At 38.6% G+C, this 24868-nt stretch overlaps 2 protein-coding genes across 3 annotated transcripts in view; one reads left to right on the top strand and one right to left on the bottom strand.

Moving 5' to 3' along the window:
- tram2 (translocation associated membrane protein 2) overlaps positions 1 to 22166 on the top strand; it is a 40083-nt gene extending 17917 nt beyond the window's left edge. For both annotated transcript variants that reach the window (XM_003215200.4, XM_008114450.2), the window contains 7 exons: positions 4559 to 4617; positions 7459 to 7543; positions 8938 to 9008; positions 12774 to 12878; positions 15370 to 15513; positions 16372 to 16541; positions 17029 to 22166. In XM_003215200.4, the coding sequence (XP_003215248.1) occupies positions 4559 to 4617; positions 7459 to 7543; positions 8938 to 9008; positions 12774 to 12878; positions 15370 to 15513; positions 16372 to 16541; positions 17029 to 17102 (708 nt within the window). In that variant the 3' untranslated portion in view covers positions 17103 to 22166. The remainder of the gene's footprint in view (positions 1 to 4558; positions 4618 to 7458; positions 7544 to 8937; positions 9009 to 12773; positions 12879 to 15369; positions 15514 to 16371; positions 16542 to 17028) is intronic.
- Positions 17299 to 24868, bottom strand: part of efhc1 (EF-hand domain containing 1) — a 34634-nt gene continuing 27064 nt past the window's right edge. The window contains exon 11 of the mRNA XM_062959376.1: positions 17299 to 23673. Within this exon, the coding sequence (XP_062815446.1) occupies positions 23608 to 23673 (66 nt within the window). The 3' untranslated portion in view covers positions 17299 to 23607. The remainder of the gene's footprint in view (positions 23674 to 24868) is intronic.

Below are 24868 nucleotides of genomic sequence, written 5' to 3'. Positions count from 1 at the left end.
CTCTGTCTATTCAGGAGAGAAATGAGGCTCACAAGGAGGAGGAGACCTTGGCCAAGGAGCTGCTGCAGAGAGACTCATTCTGTTTGCTTTTCCTTTTCCTCCTTTCATTGAATTGAACTTAGCAGGACCCTTCCCACAGTTCCTTCCCACATGCAGGAATGATTATTTTCAAAAACTTTATTTCCATTGCAGGAGATTTTTGATGCATGTTACAATGACTTAGGAGTTTTTTGCAAAAAAAAAAATGACTTCGGCAAAAAATATTTCTGTGTGACTTGGTTTTGTTGGTTTTCTACAAAAACTTCCTTACAAAAATTAATTTTATTTTAAAAAATCCAAGTACAAGGTATCTCATGGCAGTTGATCACTTTTCAGTGGAGCTTTCTTATTAAGAAAAAATATCATGTCATCTCTGGCTTTTCTTTACCAGATATTCTTGTAGCATCTATGGTTCTTGTTTCCACTGCTTTCAGTTTTTATGACATTTCTTTTGTTTTCAATTATGTAGATTTTTTATTTTGTGTGGATTTTATTTATTAGTCGACTAGCTTACATACCTGGTGATGCCCGAGTTAGGCATTTGGTAAGGATAATAATTAGAAATAATAGTTTGGTTTTGGATTTGATGAATGGATTCATTAGAAAATGTATAGGAATGTGACTAAACTACTACTCCCCTCGTCATCTGTCATTGCTCCCAAAATGCTCCTGAACTATGCAATTGGCTGTGCTTGCTGTCTTCATTGAGCATCTTCCACTACATCTGCCATTTACAGATCCTCTGGCAAGAGGTCATGCCACTGTTTCAAAAGGATCCTATTAAATAGTTTCCTCACCATATACTCATATTTAGTTTTTCTTTCTCCTGGTATTTCACCATACCAAAGAGATGTGGTTTGCTGAGGTCTGTCATGGAATTCAGAGGGGTAAACAGTTAAATTTGGGCCAAAAGGCTGTGAATGGTCATGCTGTCCATCATTCTTCTCCTCCTGAAACGTGGAGACTGCTTTGCCTCTTTGGAGCTACAAGAAGTCTACCATATTCACATCTGCTCTCAGTACAGGAAATAATTGGATTTCATGATCGGTTACAAGCTGAACCAGTACAAGTTCCTTCCCATTAGTTTGGCTATCACTCCTAGGTTTTCACAAATGTAATGACAGTGTTCACTTTTCACTTCCAAAACGAAGGGCTAAGGATCATCCCATATTTAGATGATTGGCTGGTTATTACCTCAGTAGAAGACAAACTGCATAAAGATATAGGTAGAGCTTTTTTCCTTCTCATTTATTTGGTTCTCCAGAGGAATGTCGAGAAATCTCTTTTCATCCTGTCTTAATCTCTCCCTGTCATATTTGGTTGACACACTGCGCTGATGGCTTCGGCCTGTCAACCAAGCCAAAAGCATGCCCTTTGATTCCCTCAGCCTTCAACCCTCACGATGTTAGATGATTCCTGGTTGAGATGGGGCATTTGCTGCACATCCTCACAGTGCAGGGGAAATGGTTAGGGAAGTGGATATGCTACCTTGGAGAAGATCGCAGTCACAAAAGACTTCAGGGTGTTTGAAGGCTTCATCTTGGTAATAGTGGTACTTTCAGACAGTTTTGCCTACAGTCTTTTACATTAAAAAAAAAAACCCAGCACCAAGTTCTCCACAGTGAGCACTCTCAACATGCACCAGTAGGATTGGTGTATTTGCAAGTTCATATTTCCATTGGTTCTGCTTGCCCATGGACAAGACAATCTCCTAGCAGATTCTAATCAGGCACTTGCGAAAGCACTCAGATGATCCCTGTCCTAGCATGCTTTCATGTTATTGTGCACTGGTGGGTACATTGGCTGAGGTCTCTGGTCTTCCTGTTTCCACCATTTCCTCTAATCATCAGAATGGTGGTCAAGATTCAGGAGGATATTTCTGTGTCTTTGTTAATTGGTGGTCTAGGACTTGTGATACTTTTGGAAATATCATACCATGAGTAACTCTTGTCTCCTGAGTTTATCCATTTTACTCACCCAAGGCAGGGGAGTGGAACACCTGGATTTCAAATCTTTTTTACTTGGTCACTTGGTGGCTTCAGGTACTAGAAATGTACATTTACTACTGGTCTCATGTAAGCCCTCCATTTATTAGTCTTATACTCCCAAATGACTTGCTTTTACTACTTGACCTGGGATTCAGATCTCTTGACACTATGAACAAATATGAAGGCAGCAATGATGTTCTTGCTACACCTCAAGAGATGGGTCTCTTATCTCTTCTCTGAGGGCTTACTTGGCAGTCATAGTAGTGTGTTGACATATGTGACTGTCAAAAGGTTTCTACGCAGGTTTATCTCACCTCTACCCACTTGTCAGTGACCCTGTTCTGCCATAGTTGACTTCACTCTTCACACAGGCTTATCTGGAAGCCCTTCAAACCAATGGCTACAGTGGATTACTAAATTCTTACACTCAAGGCAGTCTTCCTAGTGACTTCCATCTTCATTAAGTGGGCTGGGGAACTCTGCAGCTTGTGGTTAGACCAGTCCTTTATAGTGTTCCACAGGGACAATGTGATGTTTCACTTTGACCTAGCATTTTTCTTAAGGTGGTGTCTTCATTGTACTTTCACCAAGACATTGCATTACCAGCCTTCCACCAGGGCCCTTCATCCCACCTGAAAAGGGCTTTTTCATTACTTGGATGTATTGCTTGGCCTATTTATAGTGCTGCTGTCAGGAAGCTCCCCAGATTCTTCATATACTGTGGAGAAGGGAAAGCAAGTTTCTTTGTTTCTGCTTAGACACTGTCAACAAGGGTTGTCAAAATGATCAATTAGACTTACCAACTAGCCAATAAACTTCAAGCATTAGTCCTCAAATCCTGTTCCAGCTGAGCAGCCTGTATTTCCAACACATATCTAAGGAAAAATTGTTAGAGATTGGCAGAGCATCTACTTGGAGTCAGCTGTCTACTTTCATCTGGCACTATTGAATAGATTTCAAGCTCAGCTGATGCCTTGTTTAGAAGGGAAATGCTGTGGTCTATTCTTGCTTGATCTGCCCTACCTTTAATGGTAAGCCCAAATGTATGAGACACAGACCCTGAAGAAAGGGAACATGTTGCTTACCTATAACTATAGTTCTTCTAGTGGTCATCAGTGCCCTCACACAACCCTTCCTCCTCTCCTTTCTTTCTGCAGGTCTAGTCTACTCATAGCAAAAGGTGCAAATGAGAGGTAGTAGCTGGTGCCTAAAATGGGTGGGGTTTCTTCCAGAAGCTACTCAGCTCTGAAAAATTCTGTGGATGGATCTGCAAAGATGGGAGGCCCACACAGATGACCACTCAAAGAACTACTGTTACAGGTTAGCAACCTGGCCTTTTCTTAAGCAGGGAATACTCAGAGCTGGTTTTAACAGTTCCTTCCTTTTATTACAGAACAATAAATTTTTAATAAACAGAAATGGACTCCATCTGTTTTCTCAGAATGACCTGGGGCTGACACACTTCATTATTTTTCTCAATTATTTAGATGATGTAGTAGATGGAATCCTTATCAAAATTGCAGATAATACAAAATTAAAAGGGTGGCTAACTCATTGGAAATTAGAGCAGAATGCAATAAGTTCTTGATAAACTAGAAAGCCGGGTTGAAATTAATAAAATGAAATTTAACAGGGACAGTGTGAAATCTTGCATTTCAACAAGAAAATCCAAATCCACAGGTATAGAATGGTGAGCTCTCGGCTCAGCAGTACTACATGTGAATCTTGGGATTGTTGTTAATTCTGTTAAGAGTGGTTTAGGGATCTGGATGTCTTTAGCCTGGGAAGAGAAAGTTTAAGAGGACACATGACAAAATGTCATTTTGAAAACTGAGCAGGCTTATTTTCTACTGCTTTAGAAATTCAGGGTCAATGGATTCAAACTACAACCAAACATATTCCACCTGAAAATTAGGGATTTTCCTCACAGTAAGAACTGTTTGACACTGGAATACGCTGCCATGAAGTCTCCTTTGGAGGTTTTTAAATGGAGACTGGATGGCTATCTGACAAAAATGTTTTGAATGTGTATTCCTGCATGGCTTGAGATTGGACTGGATTACCGTTGTGGTCTCTTCCGACACTATGATTCTAAGGAAGTTTATTTGCCCTCTATTCTGTGCTGGTCAGACCTCATTTGGAGTACTGTTTTCAATTATGAGCACCTTATTTTAAGGATATAGACAAATAGGGGTGTATTTAGAGGATTATAAGAGATATGAAGCTTGTTCATTACTCCTTCAGAGGGCAGTTCCAGGAAGGTAGATTTCGAATAAATATTAGAAGGACTTTTTGATAGAGCAGTTCAGCAATGGAACCAATGCCTAGAGACTTGTAGGAGTCTCCTTTTCTTGATGTTTTCTAAATGAGGCAAGACATCTACCTGTTAGAGATGTTATGTCTGGAGAGCTTGCCTATCATTAGTTTGCCTCAGTATGACCCAGAAGAACTTAGGAAGGTTGTTACTAAACCAAAATATGGCTGCTGACTTACTTTGAACATCTTCCCCTTTCCCCTCCCTCTCTATTCAGGAAGGATACTTATCAAATCCCAAGAGTCTGTGGGAGAGCTACCCTCATATTCATCTCCCGTAAGTAGCCATAGAGTAACCTATATACTATGAAACAACTCCTTTCTCCTGGTTTAGTTTGCCTATATTAGTGAGAACATAGTGATGATAACAATAATATTGCATCAAATGCTTCTATAGCTTTTTCACTCCCTAAAAAATTATCTCAAAGCTCCCTCCAGTGAACTGTGTTTTATCACAAACAGAATCCTTCCAAAGGGGAACTGAATTACTTTTATCTTGAATAGCTGCATGCTAGTGTTAAAAACAATAATTTGGGACACTTTTCAGACTTCAAACACCACTTTAATTCCATTGAAGACTTTCATTTATGTAGAAATATATTTTTATTTATCTGCTGTATAATTTCATGCAGCTTGTTGCTCCCAAAAGCTACAGTTGATTTTTTTAGAAATTTTCCTCTTACTAGTGCTATTCACTCTTTTTGTTCCTATTTGAAGAATTACTTGTGTATGTATAGGAGAATACTAAAGTTTTAACGTGTTTTATCTCAAAATTTCCTAAAACTGGGACCGTATCTAGCATGTGGAAATTAAGAATGGTTAGTTAGAATCCTAGGACCAACTAAACCAATCTGTGTAAACATTGGAGAATAGTACATCTAGCTTTCCACATTTATGAGTCATGCATTTGCAGATTTTTTTGTGAGCTGCTGTATTTGCTGCTGTCTCTGATGCCGCCTTATGCCATTTTTAACAGGATCTTTAATGACACTATTGTTTGGAGGAAATAAAACTGTTGGCATTGTGGGGCCAAGTGTTTATTCACTAAGTCTCTCATATTGGCAAGAAGGGATTGCGTGGAGAGGAGTAGGGTACACACCTATTATCTCACACAGGCAGGAAAGAGACTGGGATGGGAAGAGGGTTTGCATGTTGGGTCACTTTATGTGGGTGGGATTGGGGAGGGATGGGACAGGAGAAAGGCATGGTCACTTCTAACCCCTGTGAAAGTGGAGGGTCAAATCTACCTAGCTGGAGTTGGAGACAGAGTGGATGGGTATGGGATTGTAGGATCTCATCCAGACATGGTGGTTATGCCCACTATTGAATTGCTTTTGGTTACAAATGTATTATAACAAATCTAAGTCACAACCATAGATCTTCACGAGAACTAGATTTAGTTTTTCAGTTTTATAGCAATAACTAGTCTCACACACTCCTAATTTAATTTATGAGTTTCCCTGATCAGTTGGTAATTTACTAAATACAGTAAGATCTTCAATAGTGGAATAGAAAAAAAAAAGATGCTATGTGGCATTACTGGAAAAAAAGCCTAACTAAGTAGAAACTATTAGTGATAGTGAATATTTGAATGTTTTTTTAGCCTTGTTTTTTGAAAATCAAGAAACGTTATTTCTTATATCACTTAAACAAATGGGAACAGAAAAACATTTCCCTCCAACTATTAATGTAGGTCTGTAGAATGATGTATTGTCAAATAATACTTGATCCTCTTCTGTTTTGATTTAATTTGCAACTGCATTTTGATCTTTTGATCTTCACGTGATCTTATATATGTTCCTCTCCCTCCATTTTCTTATAAAACCAATACAATTTTTTTTAAAAAGAGGAACGAAGAAGTGCAACCTCTAGCAGATACAAGAATTTGGCTTTTTGTGATCTCTTTCCTTAAAGCATTTAAATCACAGTATTACTTTAATATTATTCCAGATCTTAGAGCTTTCATAAAGTCAGTTATTCTGACTGACTGGTCCCCAGTAGTACTCCAAATAGCTATCTCTCATAGAAATTTAGAGGTGAAATACATAATTTAACCCTATACTTGCCCCAGAGAGCACTACTGCTTAGAATACCTCTGTGAAAAACTTGGATGTCCTTGACACATTTATTCATGCTGTTGTTAATAAAAGTGTGTGACCCCCAGCAAGATGCATATGTTTTACGGTATTCCTGCATTTCTCCAAAACCGGAATTCTCTGGGCATCATTATTCAATATATGTGTGCTTTAAAGTAGTTTCTAACTTATGGTATCCAAAGACTCACAGGATTTTCTGGGTCTGAATGTGTATGACTCATCCAAGATCACCTAGTGGGTTTCTGTAGCTAAATGAGGAATTGAATCTTGGTGTCCAGAGTCGTAGTCAAATGTTTTTACTGGAACATTACAAATCTGACAATTTGAAAATCAACAAATAATAGACACTGAAATAGAAAACAAAACCCAAAATAATCCCATAATATTCCCTCCCCATAACTCCCCCACCCCTGTCAACTAAAACTAAACAATTCTATGCTACCCTCCATTTTTAAATACTGTACTGTCAAAAAATTAATCTTTAGAAATACAACCACTGCCATTTTTCCACTTAAGCATTCAGAAAGGCCAGATACAGTGCCACAATGAAAAGCATTATGAGGGCGAATGGTTCTTTCAGTTTTTCCAGGATGGACTAATCTCTTGGCTTTCAGCACTCTATTCAGAGAAGGAGATGATTCCATTTTTAATAAGAGTTAAGTTACAGTTCTCACATTGAAGACAACTATCTTATATACCAGGCATGGGCAAACCTAGGCCTGTGGGCCCTTGGGCTCTAACCCTCATCTGCCTCAACCCTCCTCTCCTCAGGCTAAGAGGAGGGCCAAGGCAGGGACACATGGCTGCCAAGTGCTCTCTGGAGAGCTCTCTGCAACAACGTGTCTCCTCCTCCTCTCAGTCTCTGGAAGAGGAGAGGAGAGAGTCAAGGCAGCATCTGAACTTGAGACAGGTCACCTTGCATTTAAGTAAGAGAATATAAAAATATTTAACTGGGATGTTGTATTGATTGCTGTAAATGAGTAAAATAAATCATGATGCTCTTTGATATTCTTAAATAATAGGTTCCAGGTGAAGTTTTTCTACCTTTGCCAGCTGTCCTATTGGCTGCATGCACTACCTGAACTGTATTTCCAGAAGGTGCGAAAGGTGAGTTCCAACCTGTTACATAGAGTTGGAGTTTTGCTTTATAGGCATTGTGTTAGAATTGGATACCAATGAATTCTTTTTAAATCAGTTGTGTATTTATTTACATATTTATAGATTAACTAAATATATTTATAGACCACTTTTTCTAAAATGATATCTCAGAGTGATGGAGCTTCTGTCGGATTCTCTGGAGTTCAGTCTGTGCAGAGGCAAAAAAAGGATGACATTGTGTTTTGTGGATCAAGGCTAATAATTAGAATGAATTGTTTGAAGGTTTGTTTTGATAATTCTACTCTCTCTAAGCATATAGTCTAAAGAGGCAGGACTTCCACTGAGAATGAATGAAGAACTTACTCAATTGGGCAATTGGGTCAGTTGTGTTGTGTGGTTTTTAGGCTGTATGGCTGTGTTCTAGTAGCATTTTCTCCTGATGTTTCTCCTGCTTCTGTGTCCGGCATCTTCAGAGGATATTGGAATTGGGTTTGTGTTCGCAGCCACTAGTCTACAGAATTGAGGGGTTATATAGTTGAGTTTAAGAAAAACTGGAGTGCTGTGTGTTATTCGTAAATTTTTCTGATGAAGATCCATTATAATTTAAATGGACAAAAACACATAATACACTGAGGGTTGATTCTATAACCTTCTGTGGATATCAAAATTCATGAATGCTCCAGTCCCACGATGTATAGTCATGTGGTGTCTCTAATATGAAATGCCAAACAACTTAAACAAATGCCAGGTTCCAAGCCTAAAATTTTCGCTTAATGCTGGCTGCAGAAAGAACCCGTCTTCCTTCTGAAAAACAGGGTACTAGGCTTATAGTAGGCTAATGGAAGCAATGAAATGCATTCTACAACATGTGTTAGCACAGCTAAGAGAGTGCCTTCTCTCCCTCTTCTGTCAGTATGAAAACCAGTTAAACTGATAGAAGAAGTATGTTTCTCTACCACCAGCCAGCTCATTTATATACATGGAAATCTTCATTGCCTTTGGAAAGAAATTTGAGTGGGGGGGGGGGGGACCCTCAATATTTCAGATGAAAGAATGTATCAAATGTTGAACTTGAGACAAGAACATCCACAAATTAATTGTCTCCTTTGCAGAATGAATTTTGAAAATGTCTTTCAAAGTTCTTATCCAGATTCTAATGTGGTATGAAATGTATCTAGTTGTCTTTGTTTACTAGCTCTAGGTACTCCAGATTATCAGTACTACACTGAAATGACTCCTTCTGGAATTATAGCCTTTTCATGTACTGGTGCACCTATTGTGTTGATGGGAGATCTGTAAAAGTACTGAATCTAACTTCAAAATCTAATTGGGAGTAGCCAGGGCTATGCACCCATTTATGGTGGCTTAGAATTCTCATTGGGTTTTTTTTTCTTGTTTTCCAGGAGGAGATTCCTCGTCAACTGCAATATATCAGCCTTTATTTGGTGCATATAGCTGGAGCATACCTCTTAAAGTAAGTGCTTCTGAGCTCATATTCTTCTAAAAAGCATATCTGCAACTTTATAAAAATATTTTAGTTTCCCCCCCTTTTTTGCATTTTGTTAAATTCAGTTTTGCTAGGTGAGTTAACCTTTAAAAGGCAGACTTTGGAATGTTAATTCAGTTTGTGCTAGGTGAGTCACCCCGAAATTGAGGTTTGCATGTACTCTTGAATCTGTTTGAGCTTGGAGGTCCCAGGTTTTGATAGTGACCTGTGGGCTAGTGCATCAACTGTACGCATTCTTGCAGAAGTCTGATCTGGCTGTGAAAAGTAGCACTTTGTTTACATCCTGTTCAGAATACTATAATGTGCTTTATATGCCTTTGAAATTATTATTAATTATTATTATGTTTATTTATACCCTGCTTTTTCTCTCCACAAGGAGACTGAAAGCATCTTCCAGAATGTGTTCAGAAACTTCACTTGGCCTAAAAAACTGCTACCAGATTGGTACGGTAGCTAAAGGAAGCACATAACCCCCTTGTTGTAAAGCCCCACTGGTAGCTCTTCTGTTTTTGGGCACAATTCAGAAACTTACATGGATCAGGTCCAGGCTAGTTGTGAGATGCAATATAAGCGTGTTAGAACTTCCAACATCTTTCAGAGATGCCCTTTTCTCTGTTCCATTATTTTCTAATCTTGTTGGATAAGAATAAGAGACCTTCCAAACTTTTGCACTTTGTTCCTATGGAAGCTTGGATAGCTTGCTTGTTAACAAGGGAACAGCAGATCCTTGGCTCTCCTGTCATTGCTCAGGATTGCACTTTTTAATGAAACTGAATTGGCTTCTCCCATCATGGGTCTCTTCACATTTTTCAAGCTTTACCTTATTACATCTATTTCTCTTTCTGTTCCTATTTTCTGCTACCCATTTTTCATTTTTTTTAAAAGATTGCTTTTTCCTCTTTATCTTTTTTATTGAAGGGGCAAAGGAGCCCTTTCAAAGTCTCCGCTTTTTGTGCCATCTGAGCACCTCGAGCTAGTTTGAGTTGATTTTGTGCACTCAGTCTGGGGCCATGCTGTCTAAGGAAAGCCTTTTCTTCTTCACGCGAACATTACTCTTTTCACGCACAAGAACCATTAAAGAAGAGGAGGAAAGAGGGGAAAGATGACACCTCCCTTGACTGACTTATGAAACACCCTCGATAGAACACATCATAGTCAACTCACATTATAGTCCAGGATGTTGCAATAAGTCCATTTAATGCCTATAAATAAAGAGTGGGGAAGCTGGACAATCAGGACTACAATGTCTATTCATCAACCTCGTTCTTGGCTAGGATATCAGGCTATGTAGCCTGCATGGGGGCATACCAAACGTTCTTCGGGAACAAAGTAGCCCCATCACCTCGAGAAGCTCCTGCATCTATATATATATAAGGGTAATGAAATTTCAGCCTAGGACAAAACAACAAAACTACACATCCCAGAAACACTAAACTTGGCAGCACAACCCCTCATCCATGCCTCTACGTTCATACAACAAAAAGAAAAGAAAAATAAAGTCCTAATTAGAGGGAGAGGAATAATTGTTTTTATCCAATTGCTGCCTGTTAGAAGGCTAAGCTCCGCCCACGTGGTCTCCTAGCAACCCACTCAGCCCAGGGGACAGGCAGAGTTAGGCCTCACTTAGGCCTCTTCCACACTGCCTATAAAATACAGATTATCTGATTTTAACTGGATTATATGGCAGTGTAGACTCAAGGCCCTTCCACACAGCTATATTACCCATTTATAATCTTAGATTATCTGCTTTGAACTGGATTATCTTGAGTCCACACTGCCAGATAATTCACTTCGGTGTGCATTTTATACAGCTGTGTAGAAGGGGCCTCATATAATCCAGTTCTAAGCAGATAATATAAGATTATAAATATATAGTAGAGTCTTACTTATCCAACATAAACAGGCCGGCAGAATGTTGGATAAGTTGGATAATAAGAAGGGATTCAGGAAAAGACGATTAAACATCAAATTAGGTAATGATTATACAAATTAAGCGCCAAACATCATGTTATACAACAAATTTGACAAAAAGTAGTTCAGTGCTCAGTAATGCTATGTTGTAATTACTGTATTTACAAATTTAGCACCAAAATATCACAATGAATTTAAAACATTGACTACAAAAACATTGACTACTAAAAGGCAGACTGCGTTGGATAATCCAGAACACTGGATAAGCGAATGTTGGATAAATGAGATTCTACTGTAATATGAAATAATTACTGTGGTAATCCAGTCCAACCCAATTCTGCCATGGAGGACACAATCCAAGCACGCCCAACAGATGGCCAGCCAGCCTCTCAATAATAATAATAATAATAATAATAATAATAATAATAATAATAATAATATCATACAATCATAAGGTTAGGAGACACCCCTAAGGATCATCCAGTTCAACTTGCTTCTACCATGCAGGATGACACAAACCAAGCACTCCTGACAGATGGCCATCCAAAATCTGCACAGTAATAATACAAATCGAATCATAGAATCAGACAGTTAGGAGAGACCCCTAAAGGCCATCCAGTCCAACCCAACTCTGCCATTGGGCGATACAATCCAAGCACTCCCAACAGATGACCAGCCAGCCTCTCAATAATAATAATAATAATAATAATAATAATAATAATAATAATAATAATAATAATAATATCATACAATCCTAAGGTTAGCAGATACCCCTAAGGATCATCCAGTTCAGTTTCCTTATATCATGCAGGAGGACACAATCCAACCACTCCTGACAGATGGCCATCCAATATCTGTACAATAATAATACACATTGAATGATAGCATCAGACAGTTAGAGACACCCCTAAAGGCCATCCAGTCCAACCCAATTCTGCCATGCAGGACACAATCCAAGCACTCCCAAAAGATGGCCACCCAGCCTCTCAATACTAATACTAATAATAATAACAACAACATCATACAATCCTAAGGTTTGGAGTGACCCCTAAGGATCATCCAGATCAACTTACTTCTACCATTCAGGAGGACACAATCCAAGCACTCCTGACAGATGACCATCCAGCCTCTACATAATAATGATGATGAAGATGATGATAATAATAATAATAATAACAACAACAACAACAACAACAGCATAGAATCCAAGAGTTTGGAGAGACCCCTCAGGGCCATCCAGCCCAACCCTTTCTACTATGCAGCAGGACACAATCCAAGCATTCACAACACATGGACAACGTATAAATACTATACAATACTACACAGGGACATAGACCCCCCTCTTTCACAGTACACAAACAACCAAATGTATACTAAACATAAAGACAACCATACAACAGACATTCAATACCACCACTACCTCAACAAGTTCTCACCAACACCACCAGACAATGCCACAGCCACGCGTGGCCGGGCACAGCTAGTACTGTTATAGAATTGGAACTTAATTATGTGTCCTTGCAGGGCTTGTGGAGTCTCGTGTGGTGAGTGCTACTTTCTTTGGAGAAAATAGCACACGCTACAGAATTAGCAAACATTACAAATGCATATGTACTTGATTTCTGCAGATTTTACTGTTTGTGTATTGTTAGCGTTGCGTTGTAAAGTGCGTGTTAAAATAAAACTATCTTGATCAAGACACATCTTGACATTAGGAATAAATATTGGGGAGGGGGCTGGCCAGAGTGGTATGGCTGGGGAGAAAGTTCACTAAATGTTGGTCACTTTATCAGACTAAGCATTTGTCTTCCATTTTTCCAGCCTCACACGCCTGGGACTAATCTTGCTGCTGCTGCAGTACGTGGCTGAATTCCTCTTCCACATGGCTCGCCTTTTCTATTTCACAGATGAAAACAATGAAAAGCTGTAAGTTCTTTGGAGTGTGCTTGAACTGAAGATACGCCTTTCCTTTTCATGCTTAGGCACAGCTTCTGAAGGCGACTAGCAAAGTTTTCAGTGATTCCACAGGCAGAGTCTTCACTTCAGTATCTCTTGTGTTTTGGATTTAAAATTACATAATGATAGCTGCTAATAAAATTGTTGAATAAGCTGAAGGCTTCTCACAATAAGAGTTGTATATTTTATTCACCTGTTAAATCTGATGCAAATCTTGGAATTCTGGGATTCTCTGCTTAAATATTCTTGGTCTTCCTTTCCCCAAATTAGTATGCTTTTTCATCAGAGTATGTTTTTGCAGTTACTTTTCTATTTCAAAAAATTGAGAAAGCAGCTTACTTGCTGTACTTACTATTAAAGTAAGGCATATAGGCAGGAAAGCAGGTGGAAGTAAAAAACTCCCCTACCCCTTAATCCATGCAGAGCACCAGCCAAATATTCCTTCTTCTTTATAGAGCTGGTGGCTCAATGAGCTAACAGTACTAAGCAAAGGGTGCTCATCATTGGCAATAGCCACATCCTGGACAATTACCTGGTAAATATGTGTAGGAAGTGTACACAAGTTTATGCTCAAGGTTCTGGATGAATGGATTTATACTTTTAAGGTTTTATAATGTATTTTAATAGTATTATTAACTGATTTCTATGTATTGTTTTGATTTTAATGTTTGTGTTTTTGGGCATTAAATTTTGCCAAACTCTGTAAGCCGCCCTGAGTCCCCTCAGGTGAGAAGGGTGGGGTATAAGTCCTGCAAATAAATAAATAAATAAGCTCATCTCCCTCCTGCTTTCATACAAATTGTACAAAATGTGCACCTTCATTTTCCAGTAGCTTCCTTTAGGAACTGGGGGAGTGTTGTTTTCTATATATTCTGGATATTATAACAGATGAAATACTTGGCACTCGTAAAAAGACACGTAGGTGGTGACTTGATATATGGGATAGAAGTGGTAGGTTCCTTAGGCAGGAGTAACCAAGATTGTGATGCAGCAGAGAAAGGAAGTTAAGCATAGACACACATTCTACACTTTTAAAAAGTTAATTTTAGTAAACTTAGAAGAAAACCTAGTGTGAGCCCATGGTTGGGAATACTAAAAGAGAGTTCAAGGTGGATGGGAGTTTCTGAAAAGTGAGATTTTGGAGGCACAAATTCAAACAGTTCCAATGAGAGGGAAAAAGGCAGGTGCCTAAAAAAAACCCAGAATTGATGTCTAAGGATCTTTTAATTGAGCTAAAATTTAAAAGGGGCATGTACAATAAATAGAAAAGGGGAGAAATCACCAATGAGGGGTTCAAACAAATAGCCAGCATACGCAGGGGAAAGTTAGAAATGCCTTAGAACAGAATGAGGCTTGATAAAGAAGTTAATACCATAAAAGGGCTTGATTGGTCCATGGCAAAAGAAAGAACAAGGAAATGATAGTGCCGCTGCATACAGGTGATGGCAAAATGCTAAGAGGGGACAGAGAAAAGGCAGAACTATTCAACGCTTTCTTTGCCTCAGTCTTTACTCAAAAGGTTACCAGTGCTCAACGATGGAGCAAAATATGCAGTAGGGAAGATGTAGCACAGAATAAATATAGAGGCAGTACCATAATACCTGGCTAATTTAAGCCTCCAGGGACAGATTAATCACATACAAGGGTAAAAGGAGTAACAGAAGCAATTTCAGAACCACTGGCAATAATCTTTGGTAATTCTTGGAGAACAGGAGAAGTTCCAACAGACTGGAGGAGGGCAAATGTTGTTTCCATCTTTAAAAGGCGGTGGGGGTGGGGGTGGGGGAGGACCCAAACAATTATAGTACAGTCAGCCTAACATTCATACCAGGAAAGATTCTGGAGCAGATCATGAAGGAGGCAGTCTGTAACCACTTAGAAAAGAATGGTGTGATCACTGAAAGTCAACATGGGTTTCTCAAAAACAGGTCATGACAGGCAAACTTTCTTTTTGTTAGGGTTACAAGCTTGTTAGATGAAGTGATATAGCCTATTGCAATTTCAGTGAGGCCTTTGACAAGGTCCCTCATGATATTCTCAAAAGAAACTAGTAAAATGTGGGCTAGACCAAAGCTTTTTAAACTGTGGGTTTAAACCCCCAAATGGGATTGCATTAACTGTGTGTTGGGATAGCGAAATCTTTGGGAACAGTAAAAGGCGAATGCCATCTGGTGATTGTTTTAAATAACGTATTTTAGATGTGGTCTCTTCCAACTCTATGATTCTAGGTGTATGATTTGGTTTTCAGTCCTAAAATTTTTAGATCCGTGCTTATTATTGGTGGATCTCCATAATCAGCAGCCAAGGGCAATTACCTTGATTTATATGATATTTTGATGCAGAAGCTGAATGTTACCTCTGGCTACATTTGTGTTGGTGATTTATAGGACCACACAAGAACACAGTACGTTTTGATTTGCAGTTGCTAGTAGTGAAATTAATTCCTGTTTCTGTTTCTAAGGTTCCATGCATGGGCGGTGGTGTTTGTCATCACTCGGCTTTTCACTCTTACCCTTTCTGTGTTGGTCATTGGTTTTGGATTGGCTCGGGAAGAAAACCAAGTGTTTGACCCAGAGAAAGGAAATTTCAACACTTTGCTTTTGAGGTAAGACTCTTACAGTTTTTATTTCCAACAGGAAAAGAAAGGATGGGTTTAGCACATAGGAGAATAGGGGTCCTAGAATTCATCCATTTGGCATTTATAGTAGGGCTGGAGCAAATGTATGTTCTCCTTTTCAGTGAGTTAGAATGGGAGCCAGCTGCAAGGTTGGATGTTCTGTCTCCTGTCCTTGTTTTAAACACAGTTACATATTAAAGAACCCTTCTTGGCTAGTATTTCAAACCAACGTTCTATTAGCAAATCTTGCTCTGTGATTGTTCTGACATAGCTGTTACTAGTAATTAAGGCTACCTGGGGAATAGATGGTAAGCATTTCTTCCATGGGGTGATGGAGAGACATTCAACCTCTCATTTAGTTCCGTTTCTTTATCCCAGGAATGCATGATGTTTCTAATAAATAATCAGGTACATTACACAGATAACTACACTCCTAAACACTGTGAGCTGTTATTTTTATGTGGTAATGCACAGGATTGACATATCTTTAATATGAGATTCTTTGTTTTATTTTTTTAAAAGAGTTGCCCTTCACAGTAGCAACAGCAGTAAATGAATTATTTTTTTGTGAAGAAGCCTTGTTTTGAAGGTTTTATGGATAGCTTGCTGTAAATCAAAATAAATGTCTTTGTTTTCCAATATTTTAGTTTGTTGGACAGAGAAAGATTTGGATTAGTGGTCTTGTACCTTTTTCAGTAAGGAAAGATGGTTTGGGAGCAGATCACTTAAATCCATAAGGATTATTTCATTGTTTTGAGGGCTGAGGTGCATCCCTTTGATAGCTCCTTAGAAGTTATCGGGTGGGCCATAGGTAATTAACAGCCTATCTCTCTTGTCTTCTCCCAGGATGTGTGTGTTGCTTCTGGTGTGCTTCTCGCAGGCCTGGATGATGTGGCATTTCATCCACTTTCAGCTACGACGCTGGCGGGAGTACTGGAATGAACAGAGTGCAAGAAAAAGAACTGCAGCCACTGTCCATGCCAAACAACAACTCAAGGCCATGAAAAGGGAGTCTGGTGCGCATCATACTTGATTTTATGTGTGTCATAGTCAGTCAAGTCAGTGACATAAACCACTGAAAAAATATTTCCATCAGTTAAACAGATTTATTAAATAGCTGGTCATCTCTAAAACATTTATCAAAATTGCTATAGCATAAGAACTATTCAACAGTGGAACTCCCTGCTTCAGAGTGTGGTGGAAGCTTCTTTGGAGACTTTTAAACAGGCCGGATGGCCATCTGTTTGGGATGCTTTGATTGTGCTTTTCCTGCATGGCTGGGGGTTGGACTGGATGGTTTGTGGGGTTTCTTCCAACTGTATGATTCTATTAAATATCCTGTTTAAAAGACATGGTGGAATCTTAAGAGGTGCATCTACCATTGTATGGAGCATATAGAAGAATGTGTATATTCTTCAAATGGTTGTTTTTGCTAATATGTTAGTATATGTAGATTTTATTTATCTTTTAAAAATTTACTTTATTTCCCTTACCCCACCATAGGTTACCATGAAAATGGAGTTATAAAAGCAGAAAACGGTACCTCACCACGGACCAAGAAACTCAAGTCTCCATAGAGCCAAACCACAGCTTGCAAGGGATATTTGACGAGGATGTGGTGAAAGTGAGATGGAGGATTCTGGGAAGAGGAACATATTCCTCTCTTTTGGCCTTATCAAGTTCCACCTCAAGTAGCTTGAAGACACATTATGGAACTATCTTATTTTCTCTTTATCAGTTTGCGAAAACCAAAAAAGAAAAGAAAAAGAAAACTTCTTTTATATTGGGGTTTAAGAACACCAAACACACTGCCTGGTGTATTACCTTATTGTGTATCTTTTCTCTATCCTTCTTCAACATGCTTTCTTCCTTTGTTTTCCTTCACTTGGACACGTTTGACAGGCATTTCTTTTCTCCAGAAATCTATTCCTTACTCCAGCCACTCTTCATCTAGCAACACTTTATACTGGAGACAGAGCAAATACTTACAGTGTTGCAGGTTCTACCAACAGAGAGAAAACCGTATAGTGCATATTTCAGAGGGTGAAACATTAACCTGTGACTTCTGTTGAATTCTGGAAAGTTAGGCAGATGTAAACCTCTTCTTTCAAATAGATTTGCTAATATCTTAGCAAGAATGGAAATCCCCTTAAAACACCAAAATGGTGATCTGCCTGCCTAACTTCTTAGTATCTGTGTGGAGCACTTTCCATCTCAACTCCCTCAGATAATTTTGCTTAACCTACAGTGCCTTAGTGAAGGGAGCAGTGTCATCATTCACTCAAAGCCATTCAGGCAATATAGTATGGTCTCTGCACCTTTACCCACAGTTTAACCTACCTACATCTGACAAATGTGTCCTCTCTGGGTCCTCCAGGTGATTCTATGGTATGCTTCTAATGGAGGCTATCATGGGGTTGTCTTGGAACACCTAACAAATTCCTAGAATGTCTTAGGTCCTTCAGGGTGCCTATGTGGTAACTAAGATGTCAATTTCAGTAGGGTTTCTATTATCCAGTTTCTTATTTCCACAATAAGTTCAGAAATGTATTCTCCCATGGACTGGGCTCATACTCTACATAAGTCTTTATGTATAGCCTCTGACTTTTTTATTGAATATGGGGACAGCTTCCCTAAAACATTTATTCCTAAGTAGCAGTGTTCTTCAACATGGTGGTGGTGTGATTTGCATGCCTGAGACCAACTGAACACAGGATAGCAATATTGTTACGCAGGTAGTGCGACCCTTTGCATATTTACTCAGAGGTATGCCCCAATATATTCAAATGGATTTCCATCCTAGCAATTGCCCTTTGGATTGCAACCTTTGGCTTTTATTGTTTCCACATCTCCCTCTTCATAAGTTTTGCCTAAGATGATCTGAGGCTGTCAACAATATTCTTCCCCTGCTAATGAGACTTACATGGACTGTTTCCTACTAATTTGCCTGAATTATGAATGTGATAAGAGGGAAATTATTGAATAAGGGGGGGATTTCTCCAGCTATTAGGCCATCTTTTCCTAAAAGGTGGTGATTAGTGTTAAATATGAACTCTACCTCAAAGGCCACTGCTTTCTGAATTTTTTTTCACATTGCTTCTTGTTCTTAAAACAGAATTAGAAGTGACACAGGAAAAAGAAAGAGAATTGGTCCCTTACACAGGAATAATGGGTTATTTGTACTGCTACACTGGTTCCTTTTTTAAAAGGCATATCCTTAGACAGCTGAGGTTCATTCAGGAGATTTAGGTCTGAGTACTATGATTGTCCTAAGGGCCACCTTGAGATCAAATGCAACTGGGTACATTATGAAATTTTTCTTTGTGAGGCTCCCCTGAATTTTAGATAATCACAAAGAAAGGACATCATTTTTCCCCTCTCTTTTTGGCCATACCCTTTAATAGATAATTGTTTTCTTTAGAGCTCTTCTTTCTTGACACAACAACAGTTCTTTCTGATTGATACACATTAAGGACATTTTGTTTTTCACGATGGAACAGGGCTATGGACTGTTGAGACTGTTCATTCACAGTAGTGAATACTTCATTTTACTGAAAGTTAGCCTTGTGGCTGATGCAAAACAACCACCTCAGGTCAATGAGAAGTACCTGTTTTACAGGTTTTAAATCATTTTAGCAAAATCGGAATCTGTTAGTAAATGATAAAGATTTCATTTTCAGGTTGCCTTTCCATTCCTCCTTCACGTTCCTAAACTTAGCACAACTTGTGATTCACAAAATCTAATGTGGTGCATCAGCCATGTGTTACAAGTCATCAATTACTTTTCTCTGGAGATACCTACCTGATAGATTGCCACAACTCTGTTAAACCATAATGTGTAGCTAGTAAAGTAAAGTCATCTTGATGGGTCCCAGGTACGGGGCTGCACTAAAGCTTTTTAGGGAGTGTTAACTACATTATGAGATGAACAAAGCTGCCTAAACTGCTTATTGTATTTGACTGATCTGGCACTATGTGCAGCTCTTTCCTTGCCCTTTTCCTGTGCATTCTAGTTCTGCTTGCACTTTTTGGAAAGTATTATGCTGATTTTCCTCTTCAGATCCTTGGAATATTTGAGCTGAAGCAAATTTTCCCACATTGTGCCTGTCACCTCTAAGCTCTTGCTGAGTCCCAAATTTACCTCATCTGTGTTAATTTCTATATGTAGGAGTGAAGGGGTTAAACTGAGTGGTGCTATGCAAGTCAGGTGGGGTGTGATCAAGTTAGCATGATGGAGCAGTGAACCAGTTCTGTCAGTAGAACCTGTTGAAAACCAAAGACATAGGCATGTTAGGCTGAATCGGTATGTGAAGGGATTTTGTAGCATCTTTGAAACTGAAAAACTTAAATTTGTGAAAGTTTATGCTATAAACTTCTTTACTTTCTGTTAGGTCCCATCTGCACTGCCATATATTGCAATGTCAGAATGCAGATTAATTGCATTAAACTGGATTATATGGCAGTGTAGACTTATATAATCCAATGCTGTTCAGTCTGCATTATATGACAGTGTAAGTGGAGCCTAAATCTGAAACATGCTACAAGATTCTTTGGCATACTGATGGAAACAATCCTGCTTTCTTTCGGCCACCCTCTTTGCTACAGGGAATTGGACACTATTCCAAAGACAGAGATCACAGTTCTAAATTGGGAGCTCTTCCCATTTCATGTGGATCTTGAGCTGCTGTGACTGAACTCACATTTATCAAATGGGATTTTGCCTGCTTTGTGGCAAACACCAGTCTAACATCTTCCAAGGCTTTTCAGAGGATTGCAATAAAAGCTGAATAAATTAGTTTTCCATTAGCTCAATTACGTTTGTCATGCACGAGGTTATTATGCCACAGTATAGTGTATTACAGTTTGTGAAAGTGCCTTACATTGCCTTTAGTACCTTTTTACCTTTCATTTATGTCTTTCTTGTATGTTTTGATGTTTCATATATATACACTAGTTTAGCTTTTTATAAAAGGGACAGCCTTTGCTAAACAGAATTGCCTCAGTTTCTATGCCTTTTTGACTGTAAGTCAATCCTTCTTGGTAAATATATACTTTCTTCTCATTGGAACACTGCTAGATATATTTGTATTTGTTCTGTTATAGCAAAATACCACAAGCCATACGATTTTTCACTTACTTTGCAGATCAGTTTGTTTCCTGCTTTTAATTTCATGTAACCATTTCTGAAATCACAGAGAGCATAAAAGTCTAATTTCTGTTCTGAGGTCCTTTAGTAGGAAATGCTATTGATAGAACAGTTATAGCTAGTTTTGCGATTTTGCTGTGGAATTATTTGAAACACTCTGCGTTTGTGGAGGCTGCAGTTTATAAGGAAGGGAAGATGTCTCCCATTGTTTCACTTTTCCATTGAAAATTGCATTCCATAAGTCCACTGCTTTCACACTTTCACAAAAGATGTGGACTTCTTACAGTAGAAATGAAGGCAGCTTGTGAGCAGGCATCTGGAAATATCTTCTGAAACCTGGCTCCCCTGCACAGGTAGTCTGCCGTAGCCATCGCAGCATGTCTGTGTGCACATGTGTGTGCAAAGAGCTTTCCAGGCGCATCACAGAATGTTGTGTAACATTTGTTTCCACCCGAGAGGGGATTCCTTCTGCATGTGGAGAGGAAAACAGGCATAGCCTTGTTCATATAGAAATGAACCAGGGCTGTACTGCAATGGCCTCTAAGGCTGGCCAATTTAAAAGCTTGCCAAGGCTTGAGATGTCTTGGGAGTAATCTCACCATGAGAGAAGAAATAGAATGGTTCATCTTTAATGTGATCATGTTTCTGTGAGGGAGGTGATATATATGTTTGGAACGTACCCATGTTCCTCTTCTTCCAAGATTGCCTACTCTGTATGGAGAAAGGGAGTCTCGTAGTCCTTCCTGCCTGTCCTGTCCTAGGTGTCTCAAGATCCGTAGCAGCATTTTTGGGTTTAACGAGAAACTTTCCGAAACTCAGTACATAGATCTATCCACAGCAGGATATTTTAAAAATAGCTTAATTTGTGGTTTGTGTTTAACTACTCATCTAGCAAAACGGTTAAGAAAAGCAAATTTCCTTTCACTGTCCTGCCCACTGAAATTTAATGTATTTAGTGAACACTTCTGAAACAATGCAGAAGCTGGATAAAAAATGAGTTGTGAGGATTTCAGTACAGATTGACTTTTAGTTGTTAACTCTGTTGCTAATGGTGAAAAACAACTTTCTGTGGCTGTATGTGGAGAATGATTTTGTGTCTTCCAAAGGAACATGCTTCATTATTCTGAGAACACAGCTAGATCAATATGTTGTTAATATTCAGTACTGTTACCATTTTTATGCAAAATGACAACAGGGAGGGATATACCTGAAAATTGTGTGTGTGTGTGTACATGGCTGCCATGAATGTCTCTAATTATAGTTCAAATTTGAATCAGGAACCTGCTTGACTATTTTTAAATTTAATCTGGATGGTTCCTGGAAGGAAAGGCATCGAATTTTCTTTTCAGAATTTTCCTCCTGGTATATTTCAGTTCTGCCCCTGACAATTCAAGGTTGTATTTTTGTGTATAGATTTTTATTGTTAATCCAGTTTTTATAAAAGCTGTCTGTGACACAATATTTTCTGAAATAAAAAAGCATAGAATGATCAAAATTGTTAATTCAAGAACTTTTACACAGGCACTCAGATATTGGCAAAATCAATCTCTTCAGGAAACATGGCTTCTTCTTGAAGGTTACTACAGTAAATGTGTCCTTATGACATTGTGGTTAATCTTCAGTTTGGATGACTGAAAAAGAGCAACAGCTTTAGAACTGCTATGGGCTGTAGAATGGAGATTATCAGTGCAATCCCTAAATTGCCCTCCTTTCTGAGATCATTTTAGCCAGAAAAAAACATGTCAGTATTTGTCTACAAAACGAAATCAAAGGTAAGAGTATTTTAGATAATTTCACATGGATGCTTCTTTGATAACATACAAAGGACACTCCGTTTCTCGAGTGAGGCAAACGGGTGCTTAGAGGGATAGTTTGCAAGAGAGCCCAGAGTTCTGTTCCATTCTGCACTTGAGACTATGAATATGGACACTGGTGGAGCTCATGTTTCTTCACACTGCCTGACGTTTATAGTAGCGGGATTTTGAAAACATCCCTGAGAAGATGTAGAGTGCTCATTCATAATAAAAAGTCCTGCCTGCTGCAAATGCCAACTCCAAGAATTTGACTGCCAGAGCAAAGGGCACATTTCTCTTCTCCAAATGACGGTGCATAGCCACAGAAGAAATGCTGATCAAGTTATTTGGTGCTCAGAATAGAAAAGCCCATATGCTCCCTTTTGCTAAAAAATGCAACACTGCTAAAGTGAGGTGGCTGCCACATAGATTAATTGCGCAGCCCAACAAAAAAAATCTTGGTGTCTTGATTTTTAGGCTTGTTCCTAGGGTTATTTGGGTACTGATTCAGAAAATTGCATTAGATAGACTGCGTCAGCTCTAATTCCTTAGATACGGTTATAACGTTTCTCTATGGGCAAGCAGATGGCAACTGGTAGATGGCATATGTTCTCTATCTCAAAAACTAGATAAGGGATAAGAGAAAACTTGTGCCATTTTTGGAATCAATACATCAAATATATCCACATACAGCTAACATTTGAGGCACCCAAACTTGTGTAGGCCAGTGGGAGATCTAAAACTAATATAACACAGAAACCTATATATAGTGTAGAGAAAGGTTGTCCTGTTACACACAGTATATAATAGAACGAAGTAGCAAACGTATAATCACCAAGGCACATATATAAACTATTTTACAGCATTATATAAACTATTTCACAGCATTATAGCAAACATAGCATTCATGTTTATATATTGCCAAAATAAAGGAGTTCATAAACTGAGGTTAAAACTCAGTATTCAGTGTTGTCTTGAAGCTTGGTAGAAAAAGCATCTCAATTGATGATCTTTATAAATGAGGGTTGTACCCTTTAAACAAATTATCAAAGTCCCAAGCAAGAAAGAGTCTTCAGAATGTACATTCAAAGAAAGCAACAGCAAAAAACAACAAAGGTTCCCGGGGTATTCTATGTCCTTGTTTCAGGATGGGTGTCCCTTCTTCAGGTTTAGTTGCTTCTTGTATAGTCTTCTGAAGATTTTTACAAACTGTATTATAAGGAGACAATATAATAGATTTGCTGTTACCAGCACCCAGTAGCATGAAACAAAATTTAAGGATATTTGCAAAAAAAACTTACTTTCACTTTTCTAGGTAGTGGCTCTGCTGTAATTCCAGCTCAGGATAGCAACTTTTTCTTTTTCCAAGAGCGAGCAAATTGACTGATAAGGGCTACTCCCTTTTAAGGATTGTGAGCTAATTGCAAGGCTAATTCACAGGTAACAAGAGAGATCTAATTTATCATTCAGACCATGTGGCTGCATAGTTTGTAATTTGGAAATCCAGAAAGCTTCTCTCTGGAGTAGAACCCTTTTAACATCACCATGAGGTTTTATGGTGATCTTTTCTAAGGCACAAAAAGTAAAGCTGGTATATGAGTGGGCTTTCTCTAAAAAATGAGAGTAGAGGGTAGACTCTGATGATTTATTTTTGATGCGTGAGCAGTGTTCAAGTATTCTAATTTTTAACGATCTGGAGGTCATGCCTACATATAGAAGTCCACAGGGACACTGTATAACATAAATGACCTGGTCAGTGATACATGTAGTAAAACTTCGTAGTTGTATATGGATTTTTAGAGTTGGATGTAAAAAATGTTTAGTTCTGAGAGACTGTGTGCAACATTGACAATGTCCACAGTTTGAGTGGCCTCTAAGGTTAGATTTCTTGATAGTAGAAGTTGTTAAATCAGAGCTTATTAGCATATCCTTAAGATTTCTTGAGCGTTTATTAGCTATCATAGGTAAGTATTTGCAACCAGGGATATCTCTAATAAGATGCCAATGTTTCTTAAGTATTTTGTGAATTTTTGGAGTGAACTGAGTCAAAGTTAAGGGCCAGATATACGGTCATTGTGTTTCTTTACTTGGTCTTTCAGTAAATTTCTTCAGTAAATTGACACTGGTATGGCTGTGGGTACTAGTAAATTTTATGTTATTGTGTATAGTATTTAGCCAATTTAGTCAATTTTTTGGACGTCACAGTTTACAAAAAGGATAATAAACTGTTGGTCAAGAACTATAGAAAGCCTACAGACAAAAACTCTATTATGCATTACTCCAGCTTTCACCACCACAAGTTAAAAACCAACTTACCTTTTGCACAATTAATGAGATTAAAACGCAACACCAGTACACCTGAGGATTTCGTAGCAGAGGTATCTCTCTTCAGAGACCAATTTAA

This window comes from Anolis carolinensis, chromosome 1 (genome assembly GCF_035594765.1).
Source record: "Anolis carolinensis isolate JA03-04 chromosome 1, rAnoCar3.1.pri, whole genome shotgun sequence".
In the NCBI taxonomy this organism is placed as follows: domain Eukaryota; kingdom Metazoa; phylum Chordata; class Lepidosauria; order Squamata; family Dactyloidae; genus Anolis; species Anolis carolinensis.
The sequence above is the reverse complement of the archived record's forward strand: the minus strand, read 5'-3'. Positions and strand labels throughout refer to the sequence as shown.